Genomic DNA, 13,800 nt, shown 5'->3' with positions numbered 1-13,800 from the left:
TTCCTGCTGGCTGAGGAACGAATGCCACCTGCTTTTATGGAACTCCCTGCCACGTATCTGGACTTCTGATTGGGAGGGAGAAATGCCTCCGCAACAATTAAAACAAAGAAATAGAAATAGAAAAGCCACAAGAATAAAGATGCAACGCAAACACAAGAACACAGCCAATTACGTGGTTCGGTCTATAGACCTACATCCACGAGAGGGAATCACCAACAAATACACTAAGGCAAAGAAGAATTACTGGCTTTTTACATCAAGGAATGAACATTCCTCTAGATCTCTCCCTCTCAAAACTACCTTGATACAAGATCTAAGATTCCTCTCTCGATTCTTGAAGCCTCTTCCCTTCTTCTTCTTGGACTGATTTTCTTCCCTTTCTTGGTCTTCTTTCTATCTTCCTCCTTGTAGTGGCCTCTCCCTTCTACAAGCCTATCTTCTTCCCTTGTAGTAGCCTATTCCTCTTCTTTTTTCCTACAAGCCTCCCTCATCTATTTATAGATGAGGCCCCCCCAAGTAGACCATAGAAGCTCACAAGGAAATCATAAGTATGTCATTGCCTTTAATTAATCAATTGAGAGTCATATATAACAATTATATAATATATAACAATTCTCCTCATTGACTCTCAATTACGACGTTTTATAATAGAGATTCCCTCCATCTTGCCCCGAGGGGCCTTTAGCCCTTGATTGAGTCTGTTAAGTCCAGATAGTTCCTGTACTTAGCAATCAAAGTTCTTCCGATTAGAGAATATTGTCCCTTTTTTCTTACTCCTTTCACGACGATACAAGAACCTTTTGTTACTCTGATATGACCATTTTTCACCTTAAAAGAGTATCCGCTTGTCTCCAACATATCTAAAGAAATCAGATTTATTTTGAGCTCCAGTACGTACCTGACGTGTTGCAATATTCTTTCGGCTCCATCAAACATCTTTATTCTGATTGTTCCACTGCCAACCACCCTGCAATCCTTGTTATCTCCAAGTAGTACGAACCCACCATTTGACAGTTGCAGTGTTTCGAACCAGTCCTTATGAGGACACATGTGGAAAGAGCACTCCGAGTCAAGGATCCACTCCTTGTTGGATTCTGATTCGGTGATTACCAGGGCTTCAGCTGAATCATAGTCGTCCGAGGCTATGCTTGCTTCTCCAAGATCTTTAAGATTTTCTTGATATTTATTCTTCCTGTCAGGACTGTTCCTCTTGAAATGACCATCATTGTGACAATGATAACACTTGAAAGATCTTTTTCATGACTGATTTCCGCTCACCTTTCTTGATCTCGATCTGCTCTGACCGTTTCTTGAATCTTTCTTGTCCGATTTTTCTCTAACAGTAAGACTGTCTCCGCTGATTTCTTTGTCCATCTCATGTTTTCTTTGGAGTTCTTTGACTCTAATCAGTGCTTGAACATCTTCCAGAGAAATTGTTTGCACCCTTCCATAGAGCATCGCATCTTTGAAATGCTCGTAGCTCTTAGGAATAAAGTCCAACAACAGTAGTGCCTTATCCTCGTCATCCATCTTGACGTCGATGTTTTCAAGATCATTCATGATCTTGTTGAACTCATTGATCTGCTTTGAGACAAAATTTTCTTCATGCATCTTGAACGAGTACAGGCGTTGCTTCAAGAAGAGCCTATTCGCTAAAGATTTCGTCATATAGAGTAGTTCGAGTTTGGCCCAAAGCACTTGAGTCGTTGTCTCCCTCGAAACTTCTCTCAGAACTTTATCGCCAAGGCTCAAGATTATCAAGCTGCGAGCCCTGTCCAGAATCCCGCTCTTTTCTTTCTCGGTCATGTCGGCCGACAACGCCGCAGGGCCTTGCAAGGCTTCTACAACGCCTTGCTGCACCAACAGAGCTTTCATCTTCACCTCCACAGACCGAAGTCGTTCTTCCCGGTGAATTTCTCAATGTCAAACTTAGCGGTTGCCATTGTCGTGGGTTCGATTCCCACATACGATGCCAATTGTTGTGGACTCGCTCCGCCAAACACCTACAAAATTCCAAGGAACTCCCAGCACCACTGACACCTGAAATTATCTAAGAATTATACTGCAAAGCCGCTGTCCAAACACCTGCGGGCTTTGCTTTAACTGAATGGGTTACCAACAACAAGAATCCCGTTCTTTCTTACTGTTGACCTCTTTCAGGTTGGAAAGAACCGGGATGCACAACTACCCGAACACCTTGCTGCTTTAAAGAATTCCTACATGTCGAATCCCTGCTTGCTCCTCGTAGGCTGTTCTTCCAAGAGAGCTGAATGCCTTCAGTCCAAGAACTTGGACTATCGAAGATCCTGCAGCCAAGAACTCCTTGTGGCTGTACCTGGACAGTCGAATAGCTTGCAAGATAGCCGAATGAATCTGTTAGTCAGTGGAATTGCAGGTTGTCGTTCCTTGCTGTCTACAGGTTTTAGGAATGCCTTCTTTGTATATGGAGCCGAATGCCTGCTGGCTGAGGAACGAATGCCACCTGTTTTTATGGAACTTCCTGCACGTATCTGGGCTGCTGATTGGGAGGGAGAAATGCCTCCGAAACAATCAAAATAAAGAAATAGAAACAGAAAAGCTGCAGGAATAAAGATTCAACGCAAACACAAGAACACAACCAATTACGTGGTTCGATTTATAGACCTACATCAACGGGAGGGAATCACCAACAAATACACTAAGATAAAGAAGAATTACAGGCTTTTTACATCAAGGAATGAACATTCCTCTAGATCTCTCTCTCTCGAAACTACCTCGATACAAGATCTAAGACTCCTCCCTCGATTCTTGAAGCCTCTTCCCTTCTTCTTCTTCTTGGACTGATTTCCTTCCCTTTCTTGGTCTTCTTGGTCTTCTTTCTATCTTCCTCCTTGTAGTGGCCTCTCCCCTCTACAAGTTTATCTTCTTCCCTTGTAGTAGCCTCTTCCTCTTCTTTTTTCCTACAAGCCTCCCTCGTCTATTTATAGATAAGGCCCCTCAAGTAGACCATAAAAGCTCACAAGGAAATCACAAGTATGCCATTGCCTTTAATTAATCAATTGAGAGTCATATATAACAGCTAGTTTTCACCAATGTCTCTTTCATAGAGTGTAGAAATGTGGCACAAACCATTAAAGTTCTTATCTCTGTCAGAGTATATATAACAATTGACTCTTCCGACAACATAAGTATAATACGCTTCTCGTCCTTGATAAGTGAGCATGTACTACTGCGGCTATTATGAAGAATACCCCTATCATATTTTCACGATTGGCCTAAAAGAATGTGACACACATTCATAGGCACAACATCACACCAAATATAATTTTGCATCTTGTCTCCCATAGAAAACTCCATGAGCACCTCATGTTAATACTGTTCTTACTTTCCTTCTTCAACCAGATTAGGAAATATGACTGGTAATAATTTTGAGCAGTGAGGCTCAATTTATCCATTAGTTGTATAAATGCCACATTTTCATAATTGCCTCAATTTATAATAAGGCTGCACACATTTCCCTTCACATTGCAATGGGTTTGAAATATACTGTGGCTGAGCCACTATTGCTCTCTCGTGGGCTCAGTCTGAAGGATTAGTCAGATTACAAGCATTTCTCCCTCATCTACGGGTAGCTGATACTTCTCTTCATTCTCCTCTAAGTTTTCATTCCGAGCCTATGCTGCACCTTGCCCAGTGATATATATCATTTTTTGGGCGATCAAATACAACACGCACAAAACCATGACATTTGAAACACTTTCTGGCTAGGATGAATTTAAGAGTACTGGAGTTGTCCATCTTTTCTCCACTTGATAGGGGTCTCTCCTTTGTTAGTGTTTGCTTGGGTGCTCCATTAAATGTACTTTTAATGCTTGATCCTTTTGTTGAACCCTGTTTGAAGGATGGTGTTGAGCTGATACTGTTGTATTGCCTCTCCACCTTCAGGGCTAGGTTTTGAATATCCTATAATATCCATGAAGGCTATAGTCGGACCACGTTGTCAATGGATGGTTTCAATCCCCCCAGATATTGAGCTATGATATTCTTCTCGGGCTCCACTAGCTTACACTTCAACATAAGTTGCTCCAACTCAGCTGTGTACTCCTCTAGTGAGAGATCTTGCTGCTGTAATTGATGAAGCCTCAAGAACACAATCTGTTTGTAATGTGCTAGGAGTTACTTGCGCTGCATCTCTCTTTTAATCTTGAACCAGGTTGTGATTTTGTTTTTTCTCTCTCGCTGGTATAGGCATTTCAAAATTTTCCAATACAGGGATGCGTTCTTTTTTAACTTAATGGTTGGTAGCTTTATCATTCTGTTTGATGAAATATCTTGTATTCAAAGCCCGTTCCACTATTTGGAGCCACCCAATGAATTCGTCTAGATCCATGCAATCATTCGATCCTGACAAGTCAATCTTCACTCCAAAATTTTAGCTTCTCTTTTGATATGATATACCAAATCATCAAGTTAGTGATTTTTCATCAATGAAAACTCTGTGGTGAAAGGGATTCACTTTCTCCTATCGATCTAACGAGTCACCGTCATGGCTATGGGCGATCTCACGGGATTATCTTCTCCCAAAGGCGACAAACCTTTGTTGCATTTGAAGGATTTTTCATTGCATATCCTCTTTAGTAAATTCTTGGACACCTTTTTTCAAATTTTTCATAGGCGGCATTGTATCATTTTCTTTCAGTCAAGATTTTCGACATATTTAGTATTGCAAATCAAGGTTGGCCGGAGGCTTTGGTTTTGATAGTAGGTGTCGGGATGAAATTTTGGTGGAGGTATGAATAGTGGATTTTGAAAATTTTATGTTTAGGGCTAGAAATCATGGTAGGGATGGTTAGGGTAGTGAGTTGGTCGATGATTTAGGTTATGCTAAATTTTGGGGAGGTGAGAATGCTAAATCCTAAAAAAATTAGGGTTTGTCATGCTCAGTTATCAGATTATACCGTTTTAAGGCTCCTAGATGGTGTTTGAGAGTTGGTTTTGCGGGGAGGTGATTGTGAAATAATAATGAATTGACAATAGGGGTTGTCGGCAGTGTTAGGCAGGATGTAGGAAGCAAAATCTAATGTTAGACAGCAGGTGGGTGAGTGTGACAGCTGCCCGGATTGAAAGTGGTATTCCAATGGTGAATCAGTGAGATACGGGCGACTGGACAGTGAATTGGAAGCAATAAAATGGCTATTATCTGCTGTGACCAAATGCTGGAAGTGCGTCTCACGGTTTTCTCTCTGAAAACTGTGGGAAGAATGGCGAATTACATGACGAGATTTGGGCGGCAAGAGGGATCCACAACTTGTTGCCGGACAAGCTAGAAACACACCACTTATTAAAGGAATAGACTACAACACTCCCAAGAGCAGAAATCAGAGAATAATTTTCTAAATACATAAAATCCAAGCACTCCAACACTTATATAAATTTCTCATAATAGGACAGCTTAATCAGAAAATAGGAAAATTGGAAAATACTAGAAAGGAAATGCAGAAAACTAGTTGAAGTGAAATTAAAGGAAAGAAAAAAAAATGGAAATAGAAGCTTCGGTGCTGGATCCTTTGTGCTTTGAAATTTCGCAGTACCGCGGATGCAGTAACATTGCTCCTGCGTCAAATGGTTTTTGAGGATGGAAATTTGGTTGATGTTTTTTATTACTCTGCTCAATATATTCCTTTTATATATGAATTTGTATGCCCATTCCGGATAAGCTAACCAGGTTTAAAACATCATGGCAAGGACAACTTGCCCTCGGTTGCTTAATCCACGAAAGCCATAGGCTCTTTTGCCTGCCCAAAGCTGCACTCCTCAACTTGCCTGATGGGGCTAAATCATCAACTCACTAGAGCGCTTGCCAACGCTCTATTTTGGCCCCAAGAAGAATAAAACAACTCACCCAAAATTTAGTTTTCCTCTGCTGATAGAGCTAACTGGCTATCCTTGTTTGACAAATGAAGTAACTGCCCCACATATGAAGGCGACATCAGCCAGGCCAGAATTCCAGTGACTTGTGGCACATAATTTGCGGTAATTCTTGCTAAGAAAGGCATATTTCCTTATAGAATGGGCTACGTGTTCTTTGTAAATAAGCAGTAAAATTTTATTAAAATTTAACATGCATTCTTGTAACACCAAAACTTGGGTCTAGGCCTATTAAATGAGGGGTCTGAGGAGAGGCTGAAAGTTTAATGACTGGTTTCCTACTTTTGAACTTTTGGATAAATCGAAAGACGACTCCTAAACACTTAAATCTCTCTTTCTCCACTCTCTTTTTTTTCTTGCATCACAACCACTGCTCTTTTATCATTCCCCTCTCTCCTTTTTTGCATCAATAATATGGAATCCTTATGAGTATGCTATGGGTGTTGTCCATAAACAAAATTGTGTCAAGTGTTCCTAAGAAGTGTTGTACTTATGGCATCATGCTTTTATTGTAATTAGGGGTGTTTTTGTCTTTTGCCTTTATTTACATTTATGCCCTAGAGCTCTATAAAAGGGATTTAGGGTTCATGAGAGGTTATCATGGTGAGAAATGTTGAGTTGTAACCCAAGCCGTTTTATTTCTCTCATCTGGTTCTAGTGCAATCTCCCTCTTCGTGTACATAGGTGAATCAATTTAATGCCGAGCCACGTAAATCTTTTGTGTTTGATTATTATTGTGTGAATTTCTACACTTTCAAATTGTTTTTGCGTAATAATTGGTATCAGAGATTTTAGTTCATGATTCAAGTGAGATTCGGCGTCGATGACAAGAAATTCAGTATGTGTTCAAGAGTTTTTTGCAGCACGTGGTTCGACATGCTTTGACGATAGATTCGAAGGTTTGACGGCAAAACGACAACTTGGACATGAAGAATCGGCGTGCTGCTAGAGGGATAGCAACTAGCAGCAAGGAGACTACGACAATTCTGTCGGCAGAAGGAGATGCAGCTCGACGGAACAGAAGGAAAGGCTTTCGTTCTCGGTTCATGGAATCAGAACAGTAAATTTCCTTAAAAGAAATAAAGTTGCTTTGTTTTGCTTCCACAACTTTCTCCGCCTTCCAAGACCAGAAATGAATCAAAGAAGTACAGCTTTTTGGGGAGCTTTTTTTTAAAATGAAATTTAGAGATTCTTGGATAGAAGAAAAAAAATGTGTAACAGTTGGAAAACAAAAAAAAAATCTTTTGGAAATAAAGCTTTTCGAGATTCTGATTTTCAATATCAGAAAAGGGCTTTGGTATCGTCTGGCGGAGCTCAACCAGACTAATTAAATTTCCTTTTAAAGAATGAAAATTTTAGGAATAAAAAAAAGAATTTCAGATTGAAAAAAAGGAAATTTCAGAAAAAAAGGGATTTATTTTTCTGAAATTTATTTTTTTAGTTAACTTTTTGTTGTTGTTTGTTTTATTCTTTTTTTTCAAGTATTCTACAAAATGATTTTTTTTTTTGAAAAAAAATTTCAATAGTGGTAGCCATGAAGGATAACATGATATCAGGTTCTTCAATATCTACCATGACAGTGGATAAGTCAATTCATCAAGTGGTATGCCGTGAAAATTGATGTAACAAAATTTTGCGGCAAATGGAACTTTGACATGTAACGATATGCGATGATGAATGCACCATGTTCTCTAAATATGAAGTAAGTCATGGATAGTGTGGAATGTCCAGAAGAGATGTCAGAGAGAGTTTGATTGAACAACCAGAGTGCTTGTGGCTTGATCCAAAATTACTTGACCTAGGAGATCAAATATGAGGTTATGATGGAGACTTCTGTAGAGAAATTATGGAGGATGCTGAAGAACAAGTATCTCATGAAGAGTTTGGAGGACCTTCTTCATATGAAGCGTCGACTTTACAAATTTTAGATGAGACGGGGGTTACTATTGATGAACACTTGAATGACTTCACTAAGCTATTGCTAGATCTCTTAAATGTAGATGAGCATAAAACACTTAGTCTGTTGAATTCTCTTCCGGATGAGTACGAAAACTTAACTATGACAATCGTTCATGAGAATGAGATCTTGACTTATGACGAAGTGATTATGATACTATTGAATCATGAGTTCTGTCGAAGGGACAACGAGTCTGCAAAGATGAAATCAGCTGAGGCACTTAGACTACAACACGACTGATCTAAGAATAAGAAGAATCGGTCAAAGAAAGGTGATAACGATGACACTTTTCAATTGTGGGGCAAGTCTCATGGGCGCAATGTTTAGAAAAATCAACGTGCTTACTGTTTAGAGATTGGTTATTGGAAGAAAGATTATCCGAAGTTGAAGGAGAAGTGAAATGAAATTGCATCTGAGATGAAAGCCAATGTTATTGTGAAAAGATGTGAAGCGACAGATTCAAATGTATTGTTATTTTTACAGATAATTCGTGCTGGATTTTGGACACATGTGCTACATATCACATTTGTCCTCATCTACGATGGTTTTGTATGTACAAGGAACTAGATAGCGGTGCAGTGTTATGACCAACAATCAAGCTTGTCATATTATTGGTATAGGGAGTATCTTTATCAGGATGCATGATGATGCTGTGAGTGAATTGACTGATGCTAAAAATGTTCCATATATCAAGAAGAATTTGCTATTAGTTGGGGCTTTAGAGTCCAAGGGCTACAAGGTAGTTATTGAGGCAAGAGTTCTAAGAATATATCATGAAGTAATGGTTTTTATAAAGGGAGTTCATCATCACAATATTTACTATTTTTAGGGTAGTGCACTGCCTGTAACGGCTGTTGTTGTTGATAATTTTTTTGACACTACTATATTGTGGCTTATGCGGCGGCTAGCTCATGCTAAAGAGGTTTTACTTCAAACTTTAGGGAAGGAAGGATTAATTAAAGGAGTGAACGCTTACAAGCTTAATTTCTGTGAACATTGTGTATTTGGCAAAAAGACATGAGTATCTTTTGGGACTGCCATCCACAATATACAAAGTATTTTAGAGTATGTTTACATAAATGTTTGTTGCCCGACAAAGACAACATCATTAAGTGAGCAGAGATGCTGTATCTTTTATTGATAATTACTCCAGATATGTTTGAGTGTATACCATAAAGCGCAAAAGTGAAATGCTGGAGATTTTCATAACTTAGAAGAAGTGGATTGAGACTCAGATTGGTAAAAAGATCCGGTATATCAGATCAGACAATGGGGGCGAATAAACTTCAGATAAGTTCTTGTAAGAATGTTAAAGAGCTGGGATAGAGTATCACTTCACTGTTCAAGAGACATTACAACAAAATGGGGTGACGGAGAGGATAAACCAGGCTTTGGTGGAGAAAGTTCAGTGTATGCTATCCAATGCTGGTTTGGATATAATCTATTGGGTCGAGACCATAAAATATGCTTGTGACGTGGCGAACTTCTGCCTTCTGCAGCTATTAGGAAGAAAACCCCAAAAGAGATGTCATCAGAGCATCCTGCTAGAGATTATGATCACATGAGAGTGTTTGTGTGTCCAGCTTACTACCACGTGCAAAATAATAAACTGGAACCATGAGCACAGAAGACAATTTTCATTGGCTTCAGACGTGGAGTTAAGGGCTTAGCAGAGATGTTACATTTGACGAGACAAACTTGTTAAAAAATCGAGACTCAAAATAGGTAGAGTTCTACTAGGACCATATATATGCAACGAAAATTAGAGTTTGATGCAACTCCATTTGTACCACAGAGTTCGTCCACTCTGACTCAAATATCTGATTTAGTTGCAGCTCAGGATGTATCTGTTGCTAATGTTCAGGAGGAGGTGAAAGAAAATGTTGAAGATGAGATTCTTGCTTAGAAATCTATTGTTAGGAGAATGAAAAACACCAGAATATCCCTAAACCAACTTGGTTGAGTGATCACATTGCATTTTACTTTCAACCATAGAGGCATAAATTTCTTGTCACTACAAAGAAGCGGTGGAGAGTCCATATTGTGATATTTGGAGAGCGGCAATGGATGAAGAGAGGGAGTCTCTTTGGATGAATGGTATTTGGAGGTTGGTGAAGGTTTCTCCAGGGAGAAAAACCATTGAATGCTAATGGGTGCATGCAAAGAAGGAATGATCTCATGAAGCTGATATGCGGTACAAGATAAGGTTAGTGATAAAAGACTTTGTGCAAAGTGTTCTCCCTAGTGGTCAAGCATCCCTCAATTCATGTTCTCTTAGCACTTGTAGCACAGTACAGTCTGATCTTGGAACAACTCGATGTGAAACTGTATTTCTATAGGGAGAATTGCAAGAAGAGATCTACATATTGCAATCGCCTGGATATGAAGCATAAAAAAACTTGGTTTGCAAATTGGACAAGTTTTTGTATGGATTGAAGTAGTCACCACTGCAGTGATATAGAAAAAATTGATGAGATCATGAGTGGACATAAATACACAAGGAGCCAGTATGATCATTGTCAATATTACAAGAAGTTGGCCAACGGTAAGTTCATTTACTTGCTTCTATATGTTGATGATATATTGATTACATCTGCTAGTCAGATTGAGGTTGACGGGATAAAAAATCAAGTGTCCAAACATGTTGAAATGAAGTTGGGTGAAGCTCACAAAATTCTTGGCATATAGATTCTTAGGGACAAGATAGCTGGTAAGGATTGACTCTCGCAAGGAACTTATGTTTGAAAGGTGCTGAAGAAAATTGAGATTGATGACTCGAGCAAGGCAGTGAGTCTACCTATTACATTTCAATTCCAGTTGAGTTCAGATCAGTGTCCTAAAGATGATCAAGATTGGAAATATATGCGATCGGTTCTTTATGCTAGTATAGTAGACAGTCTGATATATGTCATGGTTTGTATAAAACTAGACATTGCATAAATAGTTGGTGTTGTGAGCAGGTTTATGCATGATCCAGGAAGGTGTCATTGACAATCTGTAAAGCGTATTCTGAGGTATCTGAAGGGTACGGTTGATGTTGGCTTGGTGTTTGAGAGACAATCATTCAGTGCAGATTTGTGCAGGCTACACTGACTCAGACTATGTAGGTGATATAGATAGACGGAAATCTATGACGGACTATTTATTCACATTGGCAGGAGGTTTAGTCAGTTGGAGGTCAGTTCCTCAGTCTACCATTGCTTTGTCTACTACGAAGACTGAGTACATGACAGTCACGGAGGCGATTAAGGAAGCAATATGGATGCAGGGTCTATTAAATAACTTAAGATTTGATTAGGAGTCTCTGACGGTATTCTGTAACAGTCATAATGCAATATTCTTAGCCACAAATTCAGTTCATCATGTTCGTACCAAACAGATTGATGTCAGGTACCACTTTGTTGAGGACTTGATTAAAGAAGACAAAGTTCTGTTGAGGAGGATAAATACGAAGGAGAATTCATTGGACATGCTCACAAAAGTGCTACTAGTCTAGAAGCCCGCTTATTGCAGGAGTTTGCTGAACATCTGAGCTCAGGACTGATTGCCCAACCAAGCATTTTTAAGAACTACATGAGGATTGATTCCTTCGGGAGCGAGGTACGTATGCAACCATTTTGGTGCAACTGATTTGGAGTTTGGAGTTCATCTGACCATGTCTCACTTATCTAGAAGTAGAAAATGAGGTCAAAATTATTGTATTTATGACATTATTTACTTTTATTGTAATTAGGGGTATTTTTGTCTTTTATTTTTATTTACTTGTATGTTCTAGTCCTCCTCTATAAAAGGGACTTAGGGTTCATGAGAGTTAATTATGGTGGGAAGTGTTAAGTTGTAACCCCAAGCCATTTTTCTTTCTCCATCAGGTACTAGTGGAATCTCCCTCCTCGTGGACGTAGGCGAATGAATTTAACGCCAAACCACGTAAATCTTTTGTGTTTGATTGTTGTTTTGTGAATTTCTACGCTTCCACATTTTTTTCACATAACATGAGGGACCTACTTTATTGGCCTTTTGTTTCATTTAAAAGTTTGGCAATCATACATATTATAGTAATTCTTTGAACAGTGAACGTAGTACTTTCAGATCCATCTTGCATTGTTTTTTCTTTGTTTCTATAATTATCACCGTGTCATCTGTGAATCTTTGCTTTTTCTACTTCAGATATAAAGTTAAAATTGTTTATTTTTTTAAACTCCAGATACACCTTATTAGACCATTGGACAAACAGTTGGCATTAGCTGACATGGACATAGTTAAAGTGATTGGGAATGGCAGTGCTGGAATCGTACAATTGGTTAGACATAAGTGGACTGGCCAGTTTTTTGCTCTTAAGGTATGCAGTAGTGGTATGATCTGTTGCTCCTCATCTTTAATGAAATTGATGCTTTTTATATATATATATGTATATATATTAAATTTCATTAGTTACTATTTGAACCATTTTTCTGTAGTTTGTCTGGCTTCTTTATTTTTTTATTTTGTGGAAGTTCTTTATGTGATGCTACTTGCATGAAGCAACACTTTTGAATGAATTTTGGACCCCCTATTATTTATTTACTCTGTCGAAGTTTACTTTTTATCTTTTATTCTTGTATGAATTTTGTTCTTTTTTTTAATTAGATTTCTCCGTTAACAAATTTTACGCCAGGCCAAATTTGTAAATTAACTTAAATTTCTGAACGACTTGTGTACTCTGGAACACGAAAATTAGTTTCAAAAATTGGGCTTGTAAAATCTATGCATAGAACATTGTATTTTCGTGTATCTTAGAACTTGTTAATATGCTTTAGCTTATAGCTTCATGTATGCTTAGTATTTCCCCACCGCAGCATCTTTTTGTCCTTTTATTGGATAAGGGTTACTTTGCCTTGAGCCTAGGCTATAGCCCAAGCTATTGTCCCCGCTCTCATGACAAGTGAGGAGCCTTTTATTTTCTTCAACATTGGTTTTCAGAAGCTGTCATGTAGAATGTCAGCCATGACAACTGTCCAAAACGATCAAACATTGCTCAATAATCCATAAGAGTTGATGCGACACAATGCGTCATCATTGTATTCAGCCTTATTCCAATTAATTGATCTTCAAAGATGCATGAAAGAAAATGATTTATGCACTGATTGATCTCAATTTTTATTCTACTTTTATGTTGCTTTATCTCAATTATTTGGATTTAGCTTATGAATTTTCTTCTCTACTCAGTTTTATCAAGTGTTGTACGTGTTGTTTAGTGATCTATTAATTTTGCCCATATCCATGCATAACCTCTAGTCATTTTATTTTTTGTCAGCCCTTTTCTTTTCTAATCCTTCTGCTTTATTTTTTTCTACTCACCTTATTTGGCGCATCTTCTACTCCCCAACACCCAGGCCACCTAGACTTTTATTACCTTATCATCTTTATGTGTTATTCCTGCCATTTTCCTAATCATGATTTTCTTCTCCATCCTTCGTAGTCTCACCACACCCTGCCTTACTATTCTTATTCTTGCCACAATGAATATTATTGATTTCTTTATTTTGAATCTAGAAATTGTCTTCATCAAGATTTATTTTTGGCTGCATAGTGGATTTAACGTACTTAAACCTGTCACACCCAAACAGCACCAATGTTCCAGCTTTATTAGCTACTAATAATAGTAAGTTTCATACGCATTAAAAGTAAATATAGAGTATTCGATCTATTTTCTTACTAATGGGAAGTATGTATCTTTTAACAAGATACTTTGTTTCCAATTTTCACTTCAAAAGTGGTTCTACTCATTAGGTTGCCACATTAGTTGTCAAGAAAAAAAAAAAAAAAAAAAAAAAAAACCTGCATCTCCTTGACGACTACAAAGATATGGAATTGATGCCAAACTTATTCTAATCGGACCGTGTTTGGAAGATCTTTGATCACTAAAAACTAATATTGACGATGAACATTGCCACACC

The 13,800-nt window shown here is 38.3% G+C and overlaps 1 protein-coding gene across 3 annotated transcripts in view; it reads left to right on the top strand.

Moving 5' to 3' along the window:
* The window catches only part of LOC110026834 (mitogen-activated protein kinase kinase 2-like), a 50,605-nt gene that overhangs the window by 4,463 nt on the left and 32,342 nt on the right, over positions 1-13,800 (top strand). For all 3 annotated transcript variants that reach the window (XR_002294252.1, XM_020727999.1, XM_020728000.1), the window contains exon 3: positions 12,069-12,203. Coding sequence is in view for 2 of the 3 variants with exons in the window: in XM_020727999.1 (XP_020583658.1) it covers positions 12,069-12,203 (135 nt within the window). In the remaining variant the exon portion in view is untranslated. The remainder of the gene's footprint in view (positions 1-12,068; positions 12,204-13,800) is intronic.

The sequence above is a fragment of the Phalaenopsis equestris genome, unplaced genomic scaffold, assembly GCF_001263595.1.
Source record: "Phalaenopsis equestris unplaced genomic scaffold, ASM126359v1 Scaffold000402, whole genome shotgun sequence".
Classification (NCBI taxonomy): Eukaryota; Viridiplantae; Streptophyta; class Magnoliopsida; order Asparagales; family Orchidaceae; genus Phalaenopsis; species Phalaenopsis equestris.
Note: the sequence above shows the minus strand (reverse complement) of the source record. Positions and strands in the feature narration are given on the sequence as shown.